Source organism: Microcaecilia unicolor, chromosome 9, assembly GCF_901765095.1.
Source record: "Microcaecilia unicolor chromosome 9, aMicUni1.1, whole genome shotgun sequence".
NCBI lineage: Eukaryota > Metazoa > Chordata > Amphibia > Gymnophiona > Siphonopidae > Microcaecilia > Microcaecilia unicolor.
Genome location: NC_044039.1, coordinates 71,551,535 through 71,579,216, shown reverse-complemented (window position 1 = coordinate 71,579,216; position 27,682 = coordinate 71,551,535). Strand labels below are relative to the sequence as shown.

General features: G+C 45.6%; 1 protein-coding gene across 1 annotated transcript in view; it reads left to right on the top strand.

Annotated features, from left to right (window-relative positions):
- LOC115477877 (uroplakin-2-like) overlaps nt 1-27,682 on the top strand; it is a 52,985-nt gene that overhangs the window by 3,832 nt on the left and 21,471 nt on the right. Inside the window, exons 3-4 of the mRNA XM_030214997.1 lie at nt 6,777-7,014; nt 11,842-11,921. Of these exons, the coding sequence (XP_030070857.1) occupies nt 6,777-7,014; nt 11,842-11,921 (318 nt within the window). The remainder of the gene's footprint in view (nt 1-6,776; nt 7,015-11,841; nt 11,922-27,682) is intronic.

The window sequence follows — 27,682 nt, the reverse complement described above, 5'->3', positions numbered from 1 at the left end:
TGGCGTAGCTAGGTGGGGCGCAGGGGGAGCGGTCGCTCCCCTAAACAGCTTTTTAGAAAAAATGGCACCTATGCTCCTCAACCTAATACATATTTTTTTTCTGCTCCCTCTTGAGTCTTTAATCTTTTCCTATCTCTTCTGCCCACGCTCTCCCGTTCGTGAGGTCACTTTTACTTCCCAAAGCATTCTCCCTCTGGCACCGGCGAGTCGATTTCACAGTCAGCCTTCTGCCAGCGTCGGGGCCTCTCCTCAGGCGCATCCCGCCTACTCTAAGCAACTTCCTGTTTTCCACAGAGGTGGGACGCGCCTGAGGCCTCGACGCTGGCAGAAGGCTGTGAATCGATTCGCCGGTGCAGGAGGGAGAAGGCTTCAGGGAAGTAAAAAGTGAGCATGCAGATGGGAGAGACGGGCAGAAGAGAGGGTGAAGCCAATTTGAGTAATCTATTCCCCCCCCCCCCCCCCCCCACGCAGCCGTTGTTGCCATTCAGTTCAAAAGAAGCAAACATGATCTGCTGCATACACGTTGTCGTTCTTTATTGTAATCTGCCTTGGGAAGCCTGATGTTAGTTATAAAGATGATAGAATATATTGAAATTAAATGGAAGTAGAATTAAACTCTCCTTTCATTGAGGCACATGGAATCGCATCTTCATCTGTGTTGTAGAAGTTTACATTTTAGATAAACAAATGGATTATTCTGTTTTGAACATGTATCAGGGGCAAGCAGTTTTATAAGTCAAAATAAAATTAAATGTTTTGTTTCATGCAGATCTCTTTTGTTTAAACATAAATGGGCTATAAATGCAGTCCATTTGTTTTCTTAAATTTTTTTTTTCTTATGATGACTTATACTGTGCCAAAACTGAAAACTCTTATCTCTATCTGGTCGATAATAAAAGGAACAATATCTGCCCTAAAAAGTTGTTTTGTGGCTCTACATGAGGAATTGTGATATTGAATAAATAAGTGTATGTTTGTGCCCCTAGTCATGCATCCTACGTTTATATAATCCTTTCAAGAAATCCAGTTAACTGTTTAACATTAGTGGAACATAGCTACAGAGGCATGGTATGGTTGCATTTTTAAGATACTAGGGCCCAGCTAAGAAATAGGTTATTTTGAGTTGGTCTTCACTGGACCAAACTTGCTTTCCTTGTGCCATTACTATCCAGCAGGATAGGCAGTGTCTTGAAATGTGGCGGATAAAGGATTTTTTTTTTTTACATTTATATCACACATTATCCCAAGCAAAGTCAGATTCAGTGTGGCTTACACATGCTAGAGTGTCCCTATAACCAGCCCCTCCAAATGACACACTGATTACGATTTATAACAAATTACTACTCTTCCTATGAAAAGTTATTCTGTTATTATACTTCTGTGTACATCTGTATACTGCACAAATCGACAAATATAAGTGAGATTAAATACAAATGCTACCAATAATAAAGAGTGACAACGTGGATGAAGCAACTCATAGGTTTGCTTTCTTTCTTTTGAGAGTACGGCAATGACAGCTGCACGGGGAAGGGGAAACTGAGATCGGCCTAATTGGTTTTAACATTTTGACGTCACTTGGTCTCCTGTCTATTAAAACCTCCTTGGAGCTGCCAGAGGATGGACCATGGGAGCAGGCCAGGGAGATATGTGGCCCTAAGGAGGATGGGGAGCACTGAAAGAGACAGGGAAGAAGGTTAACATGGGGAGAGAGAAGGATATAGTAAATGTTGGACAAGGAGGGAGAAAGACACAGAGTCGATACTGGACAGGGAGAGGGTAAGGACATTGGAACGCAAAGAGGCAATGCTAGAAAAAGAAGAAATGGGGACACAGGGCACTATGGAAAAGGGGGAGAGATAGGGGCTCTACTGAAATGGAGGGGAATAGGGACACAGAGGGGCACTGCTGGAAAGGGGAGGAGATAGGGACACTACTGAAAATGGGAGGAGGAGATAGGGACACAGAGGGGCACAACTGGAAGGGGGATATGGGGACAATGATGAAAAAGGGGTGAGATGGGGACAAAGAGGTAATGCTGGAAAAGGGGGAAGATGGTAACAGGGGTAATGCTGGGAAGATGGGGACACAGGACAATGTTAGAAAAAGGGACAGGTAGGGACACCAGGACAGTAGATGCTAGAAAGGGGGAGATGAGGAGACCAGGTAGGCTTGTGCTGAAAAGGGAGGGAGATGGGACACAGAAAGGGCAGATGCTGAACTTGGGGGTAGGATAGGGACAAGGGACACAGAAGGGAGATGCTGGACGGGACAAATAGTGGTGCAGAGGAAAAAAGGATGGTGCACTTGGAGACAGATGTAGAGAAGGAAATGAAGACAAGAGGCGAGAGAAGAAATGGAAAGGCCAACCTGGAAAAGAATTTGTAAGGCTGACTCATGGAACATGGAAAAAAAGACTAGGATCAGGCAAATTCCCAGACAACAAAGGTATAAAAGAACTATTCTTATTTAATACTTTGTAAGGACTGAGATGTACCTGCTTTGTAAAATGTACAATTTTTCTCTTTTTATTTTGTAATGTACAGGAGAAAATGCATTTCTGTCTTTCTTTTTTTTTTTTTTAACCAGTATTGCACTTAGAGTCTGGCTTCCTTGGGTGGGGGGGGGGGTCTCTATTTCAATTTTTGTAGTTGTTGGGGGGGGGGGGGTTGTGGCTCCCTATTCTGCATTAGATTGGTAGCATGGAATGTTGTCACAATTTGGGTTTCTGCCAGGTGCTTGTGACCTGAGTTGGCCACATTGGAAACAGGATACTGGGCTAGATGGACCATTGGTCTGACCCAGTATGGCTCTTATGTTATATAGATGAGGGTCTAGCCATGTTCTGCATGTGTGACTGAGATGAAGGATTCTGCTAGCATGTAGTATCTGTGTAGGAATGTGTAACAGTGCAGCTTGTTCCAGTTTCCCAATAGTAGGTATATTGGTGCTCCAGAGCCCAGTGTAATATATCTATATATATCTATATAGCACTGTCTTCTGATAGGTGGGTTAGGGCTGTTATGGTGTGGTAAGTTTTGTGTTCTAGGGCAGTTCTGGAGTACCCCCTTACCATGTTTTCAGGCTATCCACAATAAATATCCATGACTGCCTCCATTACATGCAAATCTTTTTCATGTAGATTCATTGTGGATAGCCTGAAAACCTGAATGGCAAGGGGGTACTCCAGGACCACCTAGGGAAACACTTCTCTAGGTCCCACTGTAATATTTCTAGCACTGTCTTTTCATAGATGGGTTAGGGCTGTTATGGTGTGGTAAGTTTTCAGTATAGGTTTTGGGTGTCTTTTTGCAGGGGTTTGTGTTATTTCACAAAGTGTCTAGCCTATTTGAAAGTAGGCTCTGGGGCATAGAGCTATAAATAATACCTCAGCAGCATCCTGAGCCCCAACTGTAATGTGGAAAAAAACAATCTAAATATCCTAGGAACCTTCCATATGGACATGTACAGCATTTATCACTGTGCTGCTGGGTGACATCTACCCATTCCACTCAGTATTTTATAGACCTCTATCATTTCTCCCCTCAACCATTTTAATTATTTTTGACAAGAAAATGAACAATAAGTAGTACATAGGGTACCAGTGACATGCCTTTACATTTGGCTTCAGTTTAAATCAGTATGAGAAACCTGAGACAGATTTCTGATAGGAGAACTGGAAGTATAGATCCAGAGATGCAAAGAAATAAAGCCAGAACTGATTTAGGAATAATTTGGTAAGACCAATTATAAAGAACCTTAAGGTCACAAAGAGGGGCATAATCGAACGGGGCGCCCAAGTTTTCCTGAGGGTGTCTGGGCGGGGAAACCTGTAAAATCGAAGCAAGATGGGCGGCCATCTTTCATTTTGATAATACAGTCGGGGACGCCCAAATCTCCACATTTAGGTCGACCTTGGATGGTCGTCCCCGATTTTTGGCAGTAATAGAACCCAAGGACGCCCATCTCAGAAACAACCAAATCCAAGCCCTTTGGTCATGGGAGGAGCAAGCATTCGTAGTGCACTGGTCCCCCTCACATGCCAAAACACCAACCGGGCACTGCAGTGGATTTCAGAAAAAGCTCCCTTGTGTGCTGAGCCCCCAAAACCCACTCCCTACAACTGTACACCACTACCATAGACCTTAGGGATGAAGGGAGGGCACCTAGATATGGGTACAGTGGGTTTCTGGTGGGTTTTGGAGGGCTCACATTTACCACCACAAGTTTAACAGGTAGGGGGAGATGGGCCTGGGTCCGCCTGCCTGAAGTACACTGCAGTACCTACTAAAACTGCTCCAGGGACCTGCATACTGCTGTCATGGAGCTGGGTATGATATTTGAGGCTGGCATAGAGGCTGGAAAAAATATTAATTTTTTTTTAGGGTGGGAGGGGGTTAGTAACCACTGGGGGAGTAGGGGGAGGTCATCCCCGATTCCCTCCGGTGGTCATCTGGTCATTTAGGGCACATTTTTTATGCTTGGTCGTAAAAAGAAAAAGGACCAAGTAAAGTCGGCCAAATGTTCGTCAGGGACGCCCTTCTTTTTTCCATTATCGGCCGAGGACACACGTGTTAAGCACACCCCAGTCCCGCCTTCGCTATGCTTTCGACACCCCCCCGGGAACTTTGGTTGTCCCCGGGACAGAAAGCAGTTGAGGGCGCCTAAAATCGGCTTTCGATTATGATGATTTGGGCGACCCTGGGAGGACGCCCATCTCCCGATTTGTGTCGAAAGATGGGCGCCCTTCTCTTTTGAAATTGAGCCCAAAACTCACTTCCTCCTCACAGAAAAGAGAGGTCTTGGGAAATGTAAATACAGGGCCCAATATTCAGCCACTGGTGGGCAGTGCTTTTGCTATCTGTCACTGGCATTAAACCTGGATATTCAATGCTGAGCCATTTTTGGCAACCAGCATTGACTATCTGGGGGGGGGGGGGGGGGGGGGGGTAATAGCTAAAATGTTAACCAACTAAGCTGATATTCAGCGTTAATCAGTTATCTATTGAGCAGTTATAGATTAGGCCTTTTTAATCACTGAACATAGCCGGTTAAGCTCTGAATATTAGCGCCTATCCGGTTATTCATGGTTAGGTGCCGATATGATATTTAACCAGTCAATGGCTGTGTCTGGCCAGTTAAATCAGTGGCGTAGCCACAGGTGGGCCTGGGTGGGCCAGGGCCCACCCACTTAGGGCTCAGACCCACCCAACAGTAACATATGTTTGGTGGTAGCTGGTGGGGATCCCAAGCTCAGCCAGCTGAAGACTTCCTCTTGATGGTAACAAAAACAGTACTCTCCACGATACCGGTGTAACAGGATTCTCGGCTAGTAAATCAGGAGACAAGAGGCAACTGGTTCCAAAGGCAAGACAGCTTTTATTGCTAGCAATGTACAGCACTGAGTTCAGTCTCAGGATACTGTGTGTGAGAAATCATCTGACACTCACATTTATACCTCCCCTAAGGGCCTGCGCATTAGGCACGTTATAAATCATATCTGACATGCGCAGTAAACATTTGTAGTTTTTGTAGTTCTTACAGTACATAATACTGAAATGATACTAGCAAAGAAAACGAAACTTATCGCCCTGTTTTAGCACACACACACATAATCACACAATGCTTCTTTCACAGAGTTGATAAGGCTCAATGGAGCTTAAGGCTCAGAGATGCAGGGTGGGGGTGGCGACACTCCCAGACTATCTTTTATTCATGTAGCGTCTACGTGCAGGCTGGTTTTGTGTGCAAGCCTTGGCTACTAAATGTTACAAGCGGTTATCTACTGCACCTGCATCCTGTCTCAAACAGTTATTCCAGCAACTTTGGTATCTTGCAAGCAGGAGCTGACAGTTTGTAGTTAAGGCACAGTACAAGAGAATGTAAAAGTTCAGGTCTGGAATGTGGTATAAAGAAGGCAAAGTCCTTGGGTAAATATGGGCTTGAGGCCGTCCTGACAGTCCTGATCCAGTGGTGTTGCAGGCCGGATCCGGTGGCCACTCCTACACCGGCACCTGCTCATGTTCAGTTTTTTGAACATGCAGACTGAAAAGGTAGAAATTAGTGTTTTCTCACCTACTGAGATATTTTTTTGGTGTGGGGGGGGGGGGGGGGGGAGAGCACTTGGTGCCCACCCACTTCTTGCCTAGGCCCACCCAAAATCTGTAGTCTGGCTACGCCCCTGAGTTAAATAGCTTTGAATATTGGGACGGACGGACGGACAATGTACATTCAAAAACCTAGACAAAGCCAACAACAGCCATGACAAATATAAAATGTTAAATGATTATTGCTAGAACAGAGTATTATTGTAGCAGTGACTGAATTCAGCCATTTAAGTGAAGAAAATGCAGTCAAACCCATGTTGTTTGTTCAAAGGTTCATTCAAACCCTTTGTACATTGTTTAGGCTCGTCCTCTTATGCCATGTCAATGGAAGACACAGGTTGTCACCCCTAAATGTGCCAAATGACGTATGTAATTTATATGATTCTATAAACTACATATGCAACTGGGAGACATGCCCAAGGCTGTACACTACCCTTGTAGTTAGGTGCTATGGCACTTAGGTGCTACCTTATTGAATAGCACCTAGTGCATGTAGGTGCCTTTCAATTAATGGTGCCTTTGACAGGCATAAGTGATGCGTATCTCTAGGCTCCAGTTTATAGAATCATCACATATGTGATTAGCTCTCCACCCATTTTAAAAGGAATGCTAATTTTATTGGTAAAATACATTTATTATTAAAATTTATTTTTTATACCTCTGTTTTTCCAGGTGTGACTGACACCGATGACATCAAATCCCTCAGAGATGACCCTACAGCTAAAGTGTACTATGCTGGAAAATTTGGTGTCCTCCCTTGTAGAGTGACCAGGGATGTAATCCAGGTGAACTACAGGGATTCCAGCTTCACACTCAATATAGTATTAGGGTACCAGGTTGGAACAGAAGTCTGTGCAAACACTAAAGGGGAGTATTGCAATCGAGTCCTCCAGCCAGCATCTTTTTATAGGTAGGAACATCTTAAACCAGTTCACCAAAGGAAGACAAAATCTTGAGCAGAATAGTCATTTTTCAGATCTTCATATCTAGACATTTTTGACTAAACATACTGAAAGCAATTTTAGGATACATATGGTACTATTGATTCCATGGTTGTTTAACTATGCACTGGGAAGTAAACGGAACGGTCCAATAGTGGGGCATAATGGTAGGTACATAAACTATGGAAAGAAACTTTGCATAGAGTATTCAGTTACCAGGGGAACTTGGAAATATGTATTAACAATTCACACATGAGAGAAAAATAGGTTACTTTAGGGACTCTTTTACTAAGCTATGCACAACAAACGAGAGGAAGCCCATAGGAATTGAATGGGCTTCCTTTCATTTAGTGTATTTACCTATGCCTTTCAAGTTATGTTCAGTGCTTCTATTTTTAGATGTTCGTAAATTGTAATGCAGGTGTTTATTTTCCAGCTACTTAGGAATTCTTAGAGGGTAAAAAAAATTTAAGTTGCATTTTACTTGAGGATTATTTTGTTTTGCCTATTTACAGTTAAATTACATTTTGTCATTTTTGACAAGGATCGAGGTCAGCCCCCTTCTCCCTATACCATTAACAATTCAAAAATAAGCCTCCTGGGGCTTTCCCTTCTCCCAACATCCCCTTCTCTTACCCCATCACAGCACAAGTTTGGCATGCAGGAGGTGTCTTGGACCAACACTATTTTCTTTTTGTTTTGCATCAGTAAGGCCAATGCAGACTTACTGCTCACTAAACAGGAAGTACCGCCGGGCTACCGCAGCAGCCCGGTGGTACTTCCCACCCCTAGCGTGCTGTCATATCCGGTGCTAAAAAAATATATTTTATTTTTGTAGCGCCGGAGTGTACCCAGCGGTAATCATTGCCCAGTTACCACCAGATAAGCACGGGAGCCTTTACCGCCACCTTAGTGGGCCATTTCCTGCAGGAATGAGAGACTTCCTTTTAACTGCTGCGGTAAAAGGGGGCCTCGGTACGCGTGAAAAACACATGTCAATGCCAGTGCAGGCCCCCTTGTGCCACAGCTTGGTAAAAGGGGCCCAAAGCTGGCAGCTGAAATGAGGGCTGATTGAGAAATAGCAGTATAGCAGGAGATTGCTTCAGCCCATAAAATATGGCAGCTACAGTAAAAGTGTCTGGAGGGTCTGTGAGGGGAGATCCATGAGAGCCCATGGAGTATCTGGAGAAAGCAGCCAGCCAGTGATTTAAAAATGTATGCGAAAAGTAAACAAAATGAAATATGAATATTTGTTTTTTTTTCTTTCAAATCAAAGGCCCAAGGAGGTCATTAAGTCTTTCTATTAAAATCTTCATTCTGTGAGGGGAATTTTATAAACAGTTTTCTGAATGTAAAGAATGTGTTACACATGGAAAATGGCTCATAAAATTCCAAAGCCAAAATATGGGACAAACTTATATTTACCCTGTAATTAGGTGTTCCTGGAGACATAGTTTGAGCACACTGTGGGGTGGAGTTGCGGTGTACAAACATATTTTTTTACAGTAGGCCAGCACATGCACACATTTGCATCATCTTCAGAGCAGGTGCAAATTTGTGCATTTGAATTTGCATGCTATTGGAGCTGGTTCTGGTGCCTATTTTCTAAAGGAACATATGTGCCTATGTTGCCTTTATATAACACCACCCAAAAATATTCTGTGTAGATAAGAGAATCTACAAATCATGCAAAGAGAATCTACAAATCATGCAATAACCAACACCTCTACCTAAGGGCTTCTTTTACTAAGCCATGCTAGGGATTCCCATGCAGCAAATGAGAGGAAGACTATAGGAATTGAGTGGGCTTCCTCTCATTTGCCTCATTGGGAATTGCTAGCACAGCTTAGTAAAAGAGGCCCTAAGTAATGTTGGGGAACATCAAAATATTAGAGTTTTTTTCTCACAGCAATCTAAATAACTCTGTATTCATGGCCAATACATCAATCATTGGTCCCTTAATGTTTTCTTTTTTTAATACATATGTGCAAATTAGTATTTAGGAAGTAAGTTATCAAAGTGGGCTACTGTAAATTCAGGTATTTTACCACGAGTCAGGTTATAACTGTACAGTAGCCCACATATTTAATTTCCACATATGAATTAATAAAACAAACATTAAGGACCCCAATGATTGATATATTGGGCAAGAATACTGTGTTATTTAGATTGCTATGAGAAAACTCTAATATTCTGATGGTCCCAACATTATTTGGTAGAGGTGTTACTACTACTACTATTTAGCATTTTTATAGCGCTACAAAGCGTACGCAGCGCTGCACAAACATAGAAGACAGAGAGTCCCTGCTCAAAGAGCTTACAATCTAATAGACAAAAATAAAGCAAGCAAATCAATTAATGTGTAGAAGAAAGAGGAGAGGAGGGTAGGTGGAGGCGAGTGGTTACAAGTCAAAAGCAATGTTAAACAGGTGGGCTTTCAATCTAGATTTAACTAACTACATTTAAATGGCTTTTCTCCTGTGTGGATTTTCTGATGCTTGGTCAGTGTATTCTTCTCAGTAAAGCTTTTACCACACTCACTACATGTAAATGGCTTCTCTCCTGTATGGATTTTCTGGTGTGTGATCAGTGTTGCCTTTACACTAAAGTTTTTGCATGATTTATAGTTTGTTTTTTTAATCTACACAGAATATTTTGGGGTAGTGTTTTATAAAGGCAACATAGAGGGGAATAATCGAATGGCGCCGGCGAAATACATGGCCGGCAGTGTATTTTGGCGGTGCCGCAAACAGCTGGCCAGACCCGTATTTTTGAAAAAGATGGCCGGCCATCTTTTGTTTCGATAATACGGTTCCGGCCAGCCAAATGCCTTGGATTTGGCCGGGGTTTGAGATGGCCGGCGTCATTTTTTAGCGATTAATGGAAAGTTATGTCGGCCATCTCAAACCCCGGCCAAATTCAAGACATTTGGCCGTGGGAGGAGCCAGCATTTTTTAGTGCACTGGCCCCCCTGACATGCCAGGACACCAACCGGGCTCCCTAGGGGTCACTGCGGTGGACTTCAGAAAAGCTCCCACGTGCATAGCTCCCTTACTTTGGGAGCTGAGCCCCCCCAACCCGCCCCCCAAAACTCACTACCCACAAATGTACTGCACCCACTAAAACTGCTCCAGGGACCTGCATACAGCCTCTAGGACTTATTGCTGCTGTATAACTTTGGCACACCAGTTCACATCTGAAGACTAATCTCTTTGAAAAAGTCCTTTATTTGAATAAGCACATTTACTCACAGTTAACTGCAGATCAGAGGTTGTGCCCCACTGGCAAAGAGTCCCCTGGTACTAAGATGAGCAGTAGGTCAGAGCTGGCACAGTGGTGTACAATGCCCTCTTTCAGCACCATTCAAGGTAAGAACTACATTCTCTAACGTGGGTAACACAGGAAAGGGAACTAAAACTGGCTTACAAAAATGGCCACTACCGCATGGACTACAACAGGAAACAAAACAGGGCACTCTGTGACCCAGTAAGCAGGGGGAAAGCACCAGAGGAGTAGAGCCTACCAACTACCAATACCTACACCCACGACAATGCATTGCTGATGTGACTCTGCAGTGCAAATAACAGAAAAGGTGTCACACTCACCCCAGAGCCACATCACAAGCAGGAAAAGGCTGTCAGAGGACAGAACACATGGAGGTGGGTACAGCATTTGAGGCTGGCATGCAGGCTGGAAAGAAAGTGTTTAAAGTGGGGTTTTTTTTGGTGGGAGGGGGTTAGTGACCACTGGGGGAGTATGGGGAGGTCATCTCCGCTTCCTTCCGGTGGTCATCTGGTGAGTTGGGGCACCTTTTTGAGGCTTGGTCATGAAAATAAAAGGACCAAGTAAACCCGGCGAAATACTGCTTAACTCCATTTTTTTTCCATTATTGTCGAAAGCCGACTATCAGGTAGCCACGCCCGTACCCGCCCATGTCCCGCCTTCGCTTCGCCGCCGACACGCCCCTTTGAACTTTCGCCGGCAAGGCGACGGGAAAGCGGCGATGCTGTCAAAAAAAGCAGCTTTCGATTATACCAATTTCGCTGCTTTTCCGCGATCGCCGGCCATCTCCCGATTTGTGTCAGGAAATGGCCGGCAATCACTTTCGATTATGAGCTGGATAGACACTAGGTTCCTTTATAAAACAGGCACTCAGAACCAGCCCCAATATCATGTAAATTCAAATGCACAAATTTGCATCTGCTCACCTCTATTACACTCTACAGGAAAGCTCTGCACTTTAACATGTAGTGAGACCTAGTTAGTCTTACATACTGAAATACTTCTACAAAAAATCTTATCTATGAAACTAGCTGTAAGTCAGAGACTCCTCTATGAAAATGGGGTTTTTGAGCTGCAAGGATATATTAGGAATGAAATTATAAGTTTGAATTAGATATATGTCACTCTCTACACCTCCTTGGGTTACACTAATACACACTGCAGCTCTTTCACTTAACAATGAAATAGAATATTCAAAAACAAGCAACACACTGGATTTCACAAAATAATAAAACATTTAGGGGGAAGTTATCAATATGGGTTACTGTAAAAATGTACTATTTTACCATACGTTGTGCCATTTTAGCACAGTGCCTCATTGCATAAAATGGGACACTATGCTAAAATAGCATGATGTGGTAAAATAATCAATCTTAATAGTAGCCCACATTGATAACTCCCCCACCCCCTCTTTTACTGAAAGAACAAATAGAAAACGGTGGATTGGATAATGTAGTTATATATATTCACCTAATGTGCATCTTTAATTTGCAATGGTTTCCTTTTTATTTAAGGGTGAATTTCTTTATTTTGGATGAAAATGGTAGCCCAAAAGCTTATACTGACTGGTCTAATCCTGTACAGACTTTAAATGGTAAGTTGTCAAAATTGTAAAATACTGACTCCAGCCACATATATATATTTTTTGTTACATTTGTACCCTGCACTTTCCCACTCATGGCAGGTTCAATGTGGCTTACATATTGTATACAGGTACTTATTTGTACCTGGGGCAATGGAGGGTTAAGTGACTTGCCCAGAGTCACAAGTTGTTGCCTACGCCTGAAGTGGGAATTGAACTCTGTTTCTCAGGACCAAAGTCTACCACCCTAACCACTAGGCCACTCCTCCACTCCAAATGTCAGGATTGTTGAGGTACTCCAGTACCCAGAGAGGCAAATAAGCTGACTGTTTTTAGATTAAAAGCAACTTTGCCCTTATTTTCTGATTGTTTTATTTTGAAAATGAATGCATGTTAAAAGGCACACATGTTTATTGCACTATTCAACATTCACTATATAAATACAGCTACAAGAATTTCATTTTAGAACTGGTACATTAAGCTTTGCCTGTTTCTTGTTACTCATTTATATCCCTTTGCCCCTTTTTAATTGTCTAGTAGAGGAGAAAGGTTTTTTAATTCTTCCCAGTTTTTAATTGGCATAGAGCATGGAATTTTTGCATTGTTGCCCTTTGACTTTGAGCTTGTATAAATCTTACCCATCCTTCCATACATTTCCTCTATTATAGATCTTGCATTGATGTATTATATTATGATGATATAATTGATTATTGCAATATTTTGTTTATTGTAAACCACTTTGTCAAACTTTTCACTAAAATAACATAATATTGAAAAATTTACACCTTGCACATAGAAATGTGAATACTAGTCTAGGATTGAGGTTCTCAGCCCAGTACTCAGGACACATCGTCAGTCTGGTTTTTAGGTTGTGCACAATGAATAGATTTGCATGCATTGACCCCACTGCAAATTGTTTTCAAGAAATAGGGTTTACTGAACTGAAATGTAGGCATTTCTTTGCATTTTGAACGTTTTTATCATGCATAGGGCTCTAGCATGCGCTAAATCTATTGGTGCACCTTAGTAAAAGGATCCCTTATTGAGGTCCTCCAATGTAAAGGGAATGGGACTTGGTATACTGCCTTTCTGTGGTTACAGTCAAAGTGGTTTACATATTATATATAGGTACTTATTTTGTACCTGGGGCAATGGAGGATTAAGTGACTTGCCCAGAGTCACAAGGAGTTGCAGTGGAAATTGAACCCAGTTCCCCAGGTTTTCAGACTACTGCACCAACCACTAGGCTACTCATGACAATGAGTTACTACTGCTGATTCTCAAGAGACCCTAAAAGAGCACAAGATCCTCTTACAGAAAACATGATGAACTTATGCACAGGATGATGATGGCATCTATTTGGATGAGTTAATCATGAATTGTGATTATATAGATCTTTTTAGTGTACAGTCTTGAGTTTGTCATGACAGAACATAGAATGATATCATGCACAATCGAAATTCTACTGACTGGTCTAAAAGAGTATGCTGAAAATGAAATCAAAGAAGTGAATCCTAGGGGGCAGGAGCAGTGCAAAACAAAACAATCTCAAGCTCTTGAGTTATTGGTCAAGCTGTGGCCCTTGCTCGCTCTATTCCACTGCCTATGCTAGAGGGACTGCAACCCATATGTCATCCAAACTATACAAATTGTTGATATACAAGGGTTACTGTACAAACAGCTCTGCAGAAATGGTCCAGTTCTCAAGAACTCTAAAAATTATGCTGCTACAACTGCTGGAGGCAAGCTCTGTAGAGTACGAAAAATAAAATACATTTTAATTTATTCAATAATGTTAAACATTTATTTTCAATTTCCTTTGTATGTTCATTTATTACCTAGAATTTGGTTAGCATATAAAATGTACTTTAATAAATTTGTAGATCATACTGGGAAGAAACCCAACAAGACTAGTATTCAAAAGAAGTTATGTGGTCAATGGTGGCAATGACTGCATTAGTTCTTCTTTAAAAAAAAATCCTAGTGCTTGTACATATAATTTTGGCCATTTTATTCACACAATGGGAAACATTATATGTTTATGTTTCAACATTTTTTATTGATGACATTGCAAAAGCGCTGCTTCCAACAGTAGAATAATCCAGAGACAAAGTATAGCAAACAATATCACAAATGAGGGAAATCAGATGTACATGTTATCAGACAACTTTTAACAATAGCTTACCCTACCCACCCATGATGCAATAAACATACTGTCAGGGGATTGTGTTCTTATATCCCCTAACCGCATACAAGTTTGTTTCAACAGTTTCTATAGATAAACAATCAGAATACTATCCAAATCATCAATTCAATACAACCCAACAGTAATCATAGCCCCCGTACACTGGATTAAATAAGACAGGGTCATCAATTATCATTTCCTCCCCTTCCCCTCCCTCCCATCCCATCCCCACCTTGCCCGCCCCAGCCCCACCTGAGCCCCATCATGTGGGTTAGCAATTCAGAATATAACTCCTCCCACGAGAAGGCAGAGTCATTCAAAGAGGCTCCCATTGGGCCTTAAACCTAACCCCAGGAACACTATCCATGCTCTTCTCCACATCTATCCACCTACATCTGCTGTATCAACTGCGACCTCCATAATTGTAAAGAAGGGCCCGAAGGGGAGAGCCACGTCAAAATGGAATTGATTCCAAAAAATATAGCTATCTCCATGAATCCTTTAAAACCCCCCGGGGGGACCCCAGTAAACACATACTTATTGAATAGAAGCAGTGGATTCCAAACTATCAAACAACCCCGCATAACCTCCACCCGCGCTAACATCCCTTTCCAAAAGCTACTCACGGCAGGACATGACCAAAACATGCCCCAGTGTAGCCAGACCTCCCCCACACTTCAAACACAACCCGCTTCCCGCAATTTTTGCCCGAAAGGCCCGTCTCGGAGATAAATGTAACTGCAGGAAAAAGCGATAGAGTTTCTCCCGCTGAAAAATTGACAACAGTAGCGAGTATAAATGCTTAATGTAAGCTTTACACAAATCCACAGTAACCTCGCACCCCAAGTCTTCAGACCAGCTGTGGGCCAGCCCCAAATAGTCCAGCTCAACCATAGTGTCCTTAAGTTGTTGGTGATGGAATTTTAGTCGTACAGATTGCTGCGAGCCCAACGAGTAAGCCTCAGACAAAATATTCACCACATCTTCCGTTAAGTCTGTCCAAACCAAAGATGAGATATAATGCTTTAATTGAAAGTACGCAAAACACTATCCCACTGGCTCCATAACAACAAAGGCAAATCTTGCCACAATGTTAGCTTCCGTTTCATCATCTCTATTAGGGGTCTTACATTCACTGAGTATAACAAAGACAGGTCTCTAGTAATATAAACCCCCAAATACTTTAGAGCTGAATCCTCCCATCGTAATGGAAATTGACCCTTCCATGAGTGCCGCACCTCATCATCAAGTGCTAATGCACAAGATTTTTGCAGATTTAAAGAAAAACCGGACAAGGATCCATAATGCTCCATCATATCCAGTGCCTTTTGTAATGATCTTTCCGGTTCCGAGAGAAGAAGCATTATGTCGTCTGCATATGCTAAAGCCACAGTCTCCTCTCCCCCGACCGAGAGCCCTTTAATCCCTGGCGTATTATTCAACAACCTAATCAAAGGTTCCAACGAGATATCAAATAGGAAGAGGGATAAAGGACACCCCTGCCTAGTCCCCCGCCCCACTGCAAAGCGGTCCGATCTACCACCATTAACCACTATCTGTGCTTCCAACCCAAAGTAAAGCTCTCCCATAGCCTTTAAAAGCCAGTCTGGTAGCCCCCCCAACTCAGTACCTGGAATAGATAGCCCCAATTCACTTGATCAAAGGCTTTAGCCGCATCTAAACTCACAAGCAATGCCCCCCATTTTGGGCCATTGAGAGGAGAATCCTCCGTACATGCTGAACCGAATGTCGTTTAGAGATAAACCCCACTTGAGCAGGACTGATCAAGTCCACAATATGGGGCTGCAACCTATTAGCCAAAATCTGTGCCAACATTTTGATATCTACATTAATCAAAGAAATGGGGCGATATGACTCTGGTTCCTCCAGTGCTTTACCTGGCTTGGGCAGAAGGGACAGCAACGCAGTATTCTCATATTCTGGGAACGAACCCTCTTGAATGACCGACTGATGATATTCAAATAACGCGCCCCCCCACAGAGGACTGTAGAATCTTTAAAAAAGTCCCCTGTGTATCCATCTATTCCTGGCACGGAATGGGCCTTCAACCCCTTCATCACCTGTTGTAGTTCTTTAAATTGCAACGGGGGCTCCAAGACTTCAATCGCTGCTTCTGACAACTGTGGCATACCAGCCCGCCTCAACAACTCTACTACCGACGCCCGGGCTGGTTCCCCCCTGCCCTTGTATAAATCACAATAATGATCTCTCAATATCTCCCTCATCAAATCAGGTCGATTAGTTATCCTTCCTTGCCCATCCCGTAATGCAGAGATAGTTCGATTCCCTCCAGAGGCCTTCACCAACCGCACCAAAAGACCCTCCCCCCCCCCCCCCCCGGTCGGTTCCCTAATCTATGGAAACGGATTTTTTGATATAGTAGCTGGCGCTGTGTCTGCTCATGCAACACAGAATTGACCGACACCTGCAAAGAGACATATATATCTGTGTTCGCCTGCGTGGGGGTCCTCAAAAATACCCGCTTTGCCCTCTGCAGACTTCGCTGTAAGTTCACAATGTTCGCCACAATCTTCTTCCATCGTGCTGCCATGTAAGAAATAATGTCCCCCCATAACACTGCCTTAGCAGCACACAAAAAAAGCACAGATGCTGAGCATTGTGAAGTACATAAGTCTCCAATTATTTCCTTTAAAAAACCCTGGAATTCAGGATCCTTAGCCAGAAACCCAGGAAAAGTCCAACTTTGTGCCTGAGAAAACCCACTCGGTGCCTCCAGATGCATCCAAACAGGAGCATGATCAGACTCCACCACCTCTCCCATCTGGGCCTCCGTGACCCAGGGAAAAAGTTTGGAAGAAATAGCCATGCCCAGGTATCATGAGCCCGAGATCTATGTGAATAGTTCCTCTCCCCCGGATGTAAGTGCCTCCAAGCATCCACTATCCCAAGCGAGGACGAGAAGGAGCGCAACTGGCCTCTGTCAGATCCTCCCGCGAGCCCACTGCTTCTACTCCCTGTACAATCGACCCCGGGGTCCAAAAGAGTATTCATGTCCCCCGTTATAATAAGATTAGCTCCCTGATATGGCATAAGTATCTTCAACTCAGGAAAAAAAATTTTCTCATAAGGTGTGGGAGCATAATCCGTTAAAATATACATCTCCCTATAATGCAATGATAAAACCAGGGGACATGTTAAAGAGATACCTCATGGAAAATTTATGTATACCAGAATTAAATTTGCCACCCTTTTCAAGAATTTTCTATCTTCCTCCAAAATTGACGGAACAAAGTGCACAACAGACTTTGGACATTTCAGCCTTTCTTGAGACATCGGATACATTACAGGCCACACCTGCGACTTTGGTCGCTACTGTGGCTCTAATTCCTGATAAACAATGGCTTTTCCAGATGTTTTTTAAACATAGGGAGAAGCCATTTTTAGGTCTGCGAATTTCCCTGTTTCCTGATTTTTCAAGAGGGACACAAAAGAAGAGGAAACAATTTCTCATGATGAAGCCGGCGGTAATTCAATTTGGGGGTACCTTTTTTTGAGGTACCCCTGTAAATATGTTTTAAGGTTTGATAATGTTAAATATACTTTCACTGATCCATCTCAGCTTTCCAAACTAATCGCCTCTAAGACACCAACTGGAGCAACATAATAATTTATCACTGTAACCCTTCGCGTATAGCTATTCTCCTTTTCTATTTCCTTATTTCTCCTCTAATTCCTAAGTCTTGGAATCTATGTTGAGGACTTGAGTGATTTTTGTGATACTTTAGTTGTTATAACTTTTGTTATTGGATAACATGTTTATATCACTATCTTTCAAGATGTTATGCTTGAAAAATTATTGTAAATCATATAAAAATAAAATAAAAAATATATATATACATCTCCTGCCCCTGCAGCCACAATTTAATTAATAAGTATCGACCCAAAGGATCCTGTAAAAGCACGTTTGTGACTTTTTCCTTGGGTTGTGCTCCTCTCGCCCTCTGGTGGCCAGAACCGGTGGCCGCCATAGACTGTCTAGCTTTCCCTACCCATTCCAGAAGTCAGGCCGGTCCAGTCCGGATATTCCAGCCTCCCAGATTGTCTTGGGAGTTTTGGAACTTAGCAGCACCCTTACCTGGTGAACTCCCTTGTATGTGGCCTTTATTAGCCACCTGGAAGCTTCTGCCTTTTGCATCGCCTAAGGTCCCTGGTATGCTGGTGTGCACTATGCACTTCTGCCTAGTCCAGTATTGTCTGTCTGTGAGTCCTAGCCCAGCTTCCTGCCTTGCAGTCCATGTATATTCCTTTCCCCTCTGACCCTCAGTCACTGTGTTGCCTGTTGGTATCCAGCTTCTGCCCTGTCCTGCAAAGTCCTGCCGGCCACCTGCACCCAGGGGCTCAACTCCTGGGGAACGGCAGTCAAGTGCAGGTGAAGCCTAGCTGTTTCCTGCTCTGCCTGTTCCAGCTTGTTTGCCTCTGCTGCAACTCCAGTCCGGGGTTCCAGTCCTATTCTGCCTTGTCTCTGGTTTGGGGGTGGTTTTGCCTGCCACTGCCGCTCCTCGGCAGTGGTCCAAGGGCTCACAAACCCAGTGCTTCCGGGATAAGCCTGACTATAAGCTAGTTTTTTATGAAACAGTATCGCAACTCCTCCTCTCTGAGACCCTGCAGAAGCTGAACAAACCTGCCCCACCCACCCCCATTGTATCTTACTATGTTCTAAGGTGGACAACCTAGTTTCCTGGAGGCATACAATATCGACATGTAAATGTCCAAAATGTGACAAGATCTTTTTCCTCTTAATCGGGGACGAAATACCCCCCACATTCCATGAAATTATGTTATATCCTGTCAAATTCGCTCTCCAGATTGACCACTCCAACTACACCTTATTAACTTAACCCCGGGGACCCAGCCCAATCCCCGGAGCTTCCATAACATCACAGACTCTCCTCCCCCCGCATTCTCCCAAACAAAACTCCATTCCCTGTAAAAGTTCCACACCCCACTCAGCCATACGTCTCTTAATCCCCACCCAACGTACCCCTCCCCTCCTTCCGCCCTCCCCACCCCCCACCCATACCTCATCCTTTCCCCCAACTTCTTCCTTACCATACTCAACCAACATCCCACCCACCCCTGTTCCCCAACCCACATACACCCAAATAGCCTCGAGGAGGCAGTCCCCAGCGAGGTAAAGGTCACAACATGCTGAGGTCCCCACTCCCTCCCCACCCCCAGCCCCTATTAATCCAAGCACCTTACACACAGTAAATATCATCCCCTCCTACAACAGCCAATAAGTTGCTGAACTCCCAAACTCACACCGCCACCACCATCATGCCTCCTCCTAGGGAGGAATCTCAAAGTCAGGGTCAGTCTTAGGGCAAGGCGACTGAGGCAACGGCATAGGGCCTCGCGCTCAAGGGGGCCCCACGCGGCGCCCCTCTGCCTCGACCGCCTGAGTTCCAGATCCCCCTCCCTCTGAATTTTAAAAGTTACCTCGTCGGGTTACAGGCAGCAGCAGGTGGCAGCAGTGAAAAGCGTGCGAGCTGCTCGAATCTTCAGGAGCCTTCCCTTCCCTCATTGTCCCGAGGGCGGGACAATGAGAATGAACGAATCAGGAAGAGCTTCTGTTCTGCTAGAGACGTCGGGGGAACTCGGGAGGGGAGGAGCGCTTTCAGTGATGCTGCTGTGCTGGATTCCGGCGACGGAGGGTAAATTTAAAAGAAAAATTATCCTTCCTTGGTTGGGGGGGAGAAGAGGATGGCAGGAAAGGGCAGGGGGGACAGGAGGGTCGCTTGACATGGGTGGATGGCAGGGGAGGGGGGTTTCTGGACAGGATGGCAGGGGTGGGCAGGGAGGACAGGAGGGTTGCTGGACATGGGTGGATGGCAGGGGAAGGGGGTTTCTGGACATAGGTGGATGACAGGGGAGGGCAGAGGGGACAGGTGGGGTTTCTGCACATAGGTGGATGGCAGGGGGGACAGGAGAGTCGCTGGACATGGGTGGATGGCACAGGAAGGGGGGTTCTGGACATAGGTGGATGGCAGGGGAGGGCAGAGGGGACGGGGGGTTTCTGCACATAGGTGGATGGCAGGGGATGGCAGGGGGGACAGGAGGGTCGCTGGACATGGGTGGATGGCAAAGGAGGGGGGTTTCTGGACATAGGTGGATGGCAGGGAGGACAGGAGGGTCGCTGGACATGGGTGGATGGCACTGGAGGGGGGGTTTCTGGACATAGGTGGATGGCAGGGGAGGGCAGGGAGGACAGGAGGGTTGCTGGACATGGGTGGATGGCAGGGGAGGGCAAAGGGGACAGGGGGGTTGCTGGACATAGATGGATGGCAGGGGGGACAGGAGGGTCGCTGGACATGGGTGGATGGAGGAGAGAGAAGAAATGCTGGACATGGATGGAGGCGAGGGAAGAGTGAGGAAGGAGATGAGGTGAGGGAAAAGGTAGAGAGGAGAAAAAGTGCACATGAACATAGAAAATAGGCAGAAGCTGGATCCACTGGACAGTCGTCTGCGGAGGACCCAGCTTTTACTTACGGATGTAGGGCAAGAAATGAAGAAGAAAGGCGGAAAGTAAAGAAATAAATGGAAAGGAAGCCCTGGAAACGGAGTTAAGAGGACAGATAGCAGCATGATCAGAAAAACAAAGTCACCAGACAACAAAGGTAGAAAAAACTATTTTATTCAGGATTTATTAATTGGAATATGTCAATTTTTGGAAATGTGCATCTGTGATATTTTTCATGCAAGTTTCAGTTTTTGTAGTATTGCTGCATGCTGATTCTGACTTCTTGAGGTTACTTTCCAGTTCAGTATTTTGCCTTCATGTGTTTTTCAGGTGTGATCAAGGAAGGTGCAGTATTCTGCTAGCGTATAGTTTGCAGCCATTTTTGTCTTTTTGGTTTTTTTTTCACTAGGTTGTGCACTGGTGTTTTAGAGCCCGGTGTAATTACAGTTGGCTTTCCACGCCACGCATAAGGTTGTAGCTCGTCCTGTCCTTGGAATTAGTGCTGTTTATGGTTTCATGATAGCATTTTGCTTATTATTTCAATCAGTTTTTTTGTACAAGTTTAGTGTCATTTGTCTTTATTTGAAATTTCATAAATAAAAAAATTTTCTAAAAATTGAATAATCTAAGCAATGGGGTGGGGCTAGGGTGGGGGCGGAACCAGGCTGGGGCGGGGCTATGGTGGGGTGGGGCTAGGATGGGGCCCCACCAAATTGGTCTGCATAGGGCCCCGCATTTGCTAAGACCGGCCCTGGCTAAGAGACAGCTACTGCTCCCACTGCATCACGTGACCGCCACATAATATGTTTAAAAAAGGGACATGGTTTGAGGTGGAGCAAGGGAGGACATAATTCAATCAATAAAGGTGTAACTTTATATGTCCAAGGGGCAATGCAAAACAGTTCTAACTTTAAGGGGGTAATTTTATAAGGAACCACATAGTTTAAGATGGTTAGAACACATGTAAATGCTGATATTTTAGTCGTTTACAGCTGTTAAGTGGCCACATATAAAATAACCAACTACTATGAAAGTATGTGTCTATGTTTCATGGCATGTATTTTCACTGTAGGCATGTATGAGGTGGAGTTTGGACAGCATCCATACCTACACATGTAGATTATAAAATTCCTTTCTGTATGTGCATACTTGCAGAAAGTAGGTACTAAGATTTACACCAGCCTTTGAGATGGTGCATTTTCTTTTGCCTACTTGAAGGCATATACTTAACTTTATAAAATAGGTGCATGAAAATCGAAGATACTCACCTGTAGCAGGTGTTCTCTGAGGACAGAAAGCCAAGTATTTTCAGAGCTGGCTGATGTCATCCGATGGAAACTAGTGCAGACGCTTACTAGCAGTATGAACAGAGAACTTTAAGGCAGAGTCCAACCGCACATGAGCTGGTGCCTTCCCGCCTATGGGTCTTTCAGTCATTTCATAAATCTAAAGAATACAACTCTAAGGGGAGATGGGAGGGTATGTGAGAACACTTGGCCTGCTGTCCTTGGAAGGGCCGCTGAGAGGGGGGGACAGGGGGGACAAAATTCCCGGGGCCCGGGCCTCCAAGAGGGCCCGGTGCTGACGTCCCACCCGCCACCGGGCCCCTTCCACCTGAACCCCCGCCAGCAGAAGTGCTGTCTTCAGTTCTGACTCCGGCGTGCGCGGCCCACACAGACGCGCTCCTCTCAGCTGATCTTCGCTGTACTCTGCAGGGCTTCTGTGTGTCTGACGCGCAGAAGCCCTGCAAAGTACAGCGAAGATCAGCTGAGAGGAGCGCGTCTGTGTGGGCCGCGCACGCCGGAGTCAGAAGACAGCACTTCTGCTGGCGGGGGTTTGGGTGGAAGGGGCCCGGCCCGGTGGTGGAGGCGGGTGGGACTGTGGCACCGGGCCCCCCTCAGGGTTGGGGGGGGTGATGACAACCTGGGGGGTGGCAGTGGGGGCGTGGCCTGGGGGCGGCCTTGTCCCGGGCCCGGCCCAGTTTCTCGGCGGCCCTGGTCCTTGGAGAACACCTGCTACAGGTGAGTAACTTCGCTTTCTCCAAGGACAAGAAGGCCATCGTATTCTCACAGCTGAGAATCCCTAGCTACCACGCTCACCGAAAACAACAATGCCTAGGACAACAGGGACCTGAAACGTCAAAGCCTGTAATTCATTCAACCTGAAACTATTTATATACTAGTTGTGGCGGTGCGGCCTGGAACAGAATGAAACCGGGCCTAGGGGGGGTGAAGTTTGATTTGTCATGGGCCTGGAAGGGTGAGCCCTTGGGCTGCAGCCAAGGTGCCTAACAATCCCGGAGACTAAGTAGGCCTGACTGGCGGCAGGCGAGTCCCACCCAGGTTAGGATCAAAACTGGCCAAGTCTAGTGGTTCACCAGGGGAGTAGGAAATACTGTAACAGGGCCATCAGCAGGCGAGCTGGCCCAGGTACCAACAATTATACTGAAGAGGCTTGAGAAAGTCCAAATAATCCCAGAGTACAGGGCATGCTGCGATCAAGGCACAGTCAGATGAGCAGGAGTCAGAGCAGGCAGCAGTCCAGAGGAATCGAGGAGACAAGCCGGGGTCTGATCTGAGAAGTCAATCTAAGTAATGGAGCAGGAATAAGACAGGCTGGCTAGAGAGATGGACTGGAACAAGGGCAGGCAGGCAGGAGAAGCGTACTGGAACAAGAGCATGCAGGCTGGAGAGGTGGATGGAACAAGAGCAGGCAGGCTGGAGACATGTACTGGAACAAGGACTGGCAGGCTGGAGAGACGTACTGGAACAAGGGCAGGCAGGCTGGAGAGATGAACTGGAACAAGGGCAGGCAGGCTGGAGAGACAGACTGGAATGAGGGCAGGCAGGCTGGAGAGACAGACTGGAACAAGGGCAGGCTGCAACTCACCCCAGGCAAAAGCTAGAAGACCTGTTGCAAAGGCAGTGCGTAGGAGTCCCAAGATCCCTTAAATAGGCCCCAGCTCCTGATGTCATCAATGGGCGTCCTGGAACTTACCTGCTGCTGGCCCTTTAAAAGAGAACTCCCTGATGCATGCATGCACCTAGGGAAAGTCAGTATCAGCCGGAGATGGAGATCTCAGGAGGAAGCAGCTCTGCATGACTGGTGGGTGCCCCACAGTGCCAAAGGCAGCAACGCAGGCAGCTTGTCACACCAAAGAGGCAGACCGGGACCCCGGATAAGACCATGGAGCCCAACCCTGTGAATGCCTATTACCTGCTGCCGAGGCCAGCAGGTGAGCTGTGGCACAGGGCACGGCTGCAGCCATGACAGGATGCTAGACACTGAACAAATGCTGCAGGACTCCTTGCCTGAACCAGCTGCCAAGTTGGGTATCCTGAAGAAGGCAGTAGTGAGATGTCAATATGTGGACTGATGACCACTGCAGCTTTTCAAATCTCCTCTATGGAGACTGACCTCAAGTGAGCTACCGACGTAGCCATGGGTCTGACATTATAAGCCTTAACATAACCTTCTAGGGTCAGCCTAGCCTGGGCATAAGTAAATGAGATGCAATTTGCTATCCAATTGGAAATTGTGTATTTGCCAATGGCTACCCCCATCCTGTTTGGGTAAAAAAAAAAAAAAAGGCTGTGTGGACTTTCTATGGGTTTTAGTCCACTCCAGATTGAAGGCCAAGGTTTGCTTGCAATTCAAAGTATGCAGTGCACTCTCACCAGGATGGGCATGTGGTTTTGGGTTGTTAGTAGAACGATTGACTGATTGAGATGGAACTCTTATACTACCTTGGGAAGGAACTTAGGGTGCGGGCAAAGAATTACTGAATTGTGATGATATTTAGTGTAATGTGGATCAGCTACTAGGGCCTGCGAGCTATAGTGACTACCACCAGAAATGCAACCGATACTCTCATATCACCCCTCTCCTCAAGTCACTTCACTGGCTCCCGATCCGCTACCGTATACAGTTCAAGCTTCTCCTACTGACCTTCAAGTGCACTCAATCTGCAGCCCCCCCTTTACCTCTCTACCCTCCTCTCCCCGTATGTTCCCACCCGTAACCTCCGCTCTCAGAACAAATCACTCCTATCTGTACCCTTCTCCACCACCGCTAACTCCAGACTCCGCCCCTTCTGCCTCACATCACCTTATGCCTGGAACAGACTTCCCGAGCCCATACGCCATGCGCCCTCCCTGCCCATCTTCAAGTCCTTACTCAAAGCCCATCTCTTCTCCCTTGCTTTTAGCGCCTAACCACCTTCCCCATTCATGATACCTACACTGACTACATAGTTTGTTACCATTAGATTGTAAGCTCTCTTGAGCAGGGACTGTCCTTCCCACGTTTAAACTTGTACAGCGCTGCGTAACCCTGGCAGCGCTATAGAAATGCTAAGTAGTAGTAGTAGTAGTAGTAGTAGTAGATCAAATATTTCAGATGACAGCAATCAAGCGGCTCAAAAGAAGCTTTCATCAGTTGGGTGAGGACAACATTGAGATCCCATGACCCAGTTGGAGGTCTGATAGGGGGCTGTGTCAATAACAAACCTTGCATGAAACAAACAATCTGCTGCATTTCTTTGAAGGGGTGAACAAACGTGGATAAAGGTGAGCAGGTTGATGTGGAGGGGCATAATCAAATGGGGTGCCCAAGTTTTTCTGAGGGTGTCCTTGCAGGACGTGTCCGCGAAGGGGCGGGGAAACCCGTATAATCGAAACAAGATGGGCGGCCATCTTTCGTTTCGATAATACAGTCGGGGGCACCCAAATCGCCACATTTAGGTCGACCTTAGAGATGGTCGTCCCTAGAGATGGTCGTCCCCGATTTTCGGCGATAATGGAACCCGAGGACGCCCATCTCAGACATGACCAAATCCAAGCCCTTTGGTCGTGGAAGGAGCCAGCAATCAAAGTGCACTGGTCCCCCTCACATGCCAGGACACCAACCGGGCACCCTAGGGGGCACTGCAGTGGACTTCAGAAAAAGCTCCCAGGTGCATAGCTCCCTTACTTTGTGTGCTGAGCCCCCCCAACCCCCCCCCAAAACCCACTCCCCACAACTGTACACCACTAACATAGCCCTTAGGGATGAAGAGGGGCACCTAGATGTGGGTACAGTGGGTTTGTGGTGGGTTTTGGAGGGCTCACATTTATCACCACAAGTTTAACAGGTGGTTATCTGGTCATTTAGGTCACATTTTTGTGGCTTGGTAGTAAAAAAAAAAAGGACCAAGTAAAGTTGGCCAAGTGTTTGACAGGGACGCCCTTCTTTTTTCCATTATCAGCCAAGGACGCCCATGTGTTAAGCACGCCCCAGTCTCGCCTTTGCTATGCTTCCGACATGCCCCCGGGAACTTTGGTCATCCCCGCGACGGAAAGCAGTTGAGGGCGCCCAAAATCGGCTTTTGATTATGCTGATTTGGGCGACCCTGGGAGAAGGACCCCATCTCCTGATTTGTGTCGAAAGATGGGCGCCCTTCTCTTTCGAGGAGGTAGTGTTCTATTGTGGATTCAAAACTGGTTAAAAGATAGAAAACAGAGAGTAAGTTTATATGGTCAGTATTCTCAATGGAGCAAGCAAGATGCGGGAGACATCCTCCAGAAAAAATTAAGGTTTCAAATTCTATGCTCTCAACATCTAAGCCATGAGGGCCAGGGATTGGAGGTTGGGATGTAGAAGAGATCCCTCATTATGCATAATGAGGGTCCGAAAATGGCCCAATCTCCATGGATCTTCAGAGGATAACTTCAGAAGAAGAAGGAACCAGATCAGTCTTGACCAGTAAGGCACGATCAGGATCACAGTTCCCTGGTCTTGCTTGAGTTTTTAAGCAGTCTTCTCTATGAGAAGTATTGGAGGATATGCTTACAGAAGTACCCCCCCCCCCCCCCCCAGTGTAGGAGAAAGGCATCTGACGCTAGTCTTCTGTGCAATCTGAACCTGGAACAGAACTGAGGGACCTTGTTGTTGAGATGAGTGGCAAAAAGATTATCGAGGGGCTGCCCCACTCTAGGAAGATCTTGAGAGCTATGCCCATATTGACTGTCAGCACTTTCTGAGGAGGTCCCACAGTCAAATTCTTCCAAATGGTCCACCAGAGAAGGGCATGAGTCAATTCTGTAGGAATTTGGATGACATCTGCTAGGTTCCCAGCTGCCCGAGACTACTGGGAAGCTAAGGTCCACTGAGCTTCTCTCAACTGGAGACATGCCATGGGACTGATATGTACTGTAGAGGCCATGTGTCCCATCAACATTTGCCAAGCTGTGACCTGCTTGCTGCTTCGGATTTGTGAGGTGAGTGTCAATAAGGTTTCTGCTCTTGCTTGTGGAAGAAAATCCCGAGCCTGCAATGTATCTAGCAGGGCTTCTATGTGTTCCAATCATTGAACTGGGAGAAGGTGGAACTTGGAGTACTTTGACAAACCGTAGTAACTCTTAACTCCCAAATAGTTAGGCGCATTGACTCTGTTGCCTCCTCCTGTGACGTGCTGTTGACCAACTAATCGTTCAGATAGAGAAACACGTGCATTCCAGGTCTGCATAGATACACCATTACTACTGCTAGACATTTGGTGAATACCCTGGGAGCTGACGCGAGGCCAAATGGCAGTATGCGATACAGGTAATGGTGTTTCTGTATTCAAAATCTGAGATACTTCCTATGACTAGGAAGTACTGAAATGAGGGTATAGGCATCCTTTAAGCCCAGAGAGCATAGCCAATCATTTTCCTGACTCATGGGGAGAAAGGAGCCCAAGGAAATCATCCTGAACTTTTCTTTGACCAGCAATTTGTTTAGGGCCCTTAGGTCTAGGATGGGAAAAAATCCCCCTGCTTTCTTGGGTATAAAGAAGTACCAGAAATAGAATACCTTCCCTTCTTCCCCTTGTGGCACAGTTTCAACTGTTGTGGCCTGTAGAAGGGTGAAGAGTGACGACGCTTTCAGTGGGCAAATTTGTGGTACATAAGTACGTAAGTGTTGCCATACTGGGACAGACCAAAGTTCCATCAAGCCTAGAATCCTGTTTCCAACAGTGACCAATTCAGGTCTCCAGTACCTGGCAAGATCACAAAATAGTACAATACATTTTGTGCTGCTTATCCTAGAAAAAGCAGTGGATTT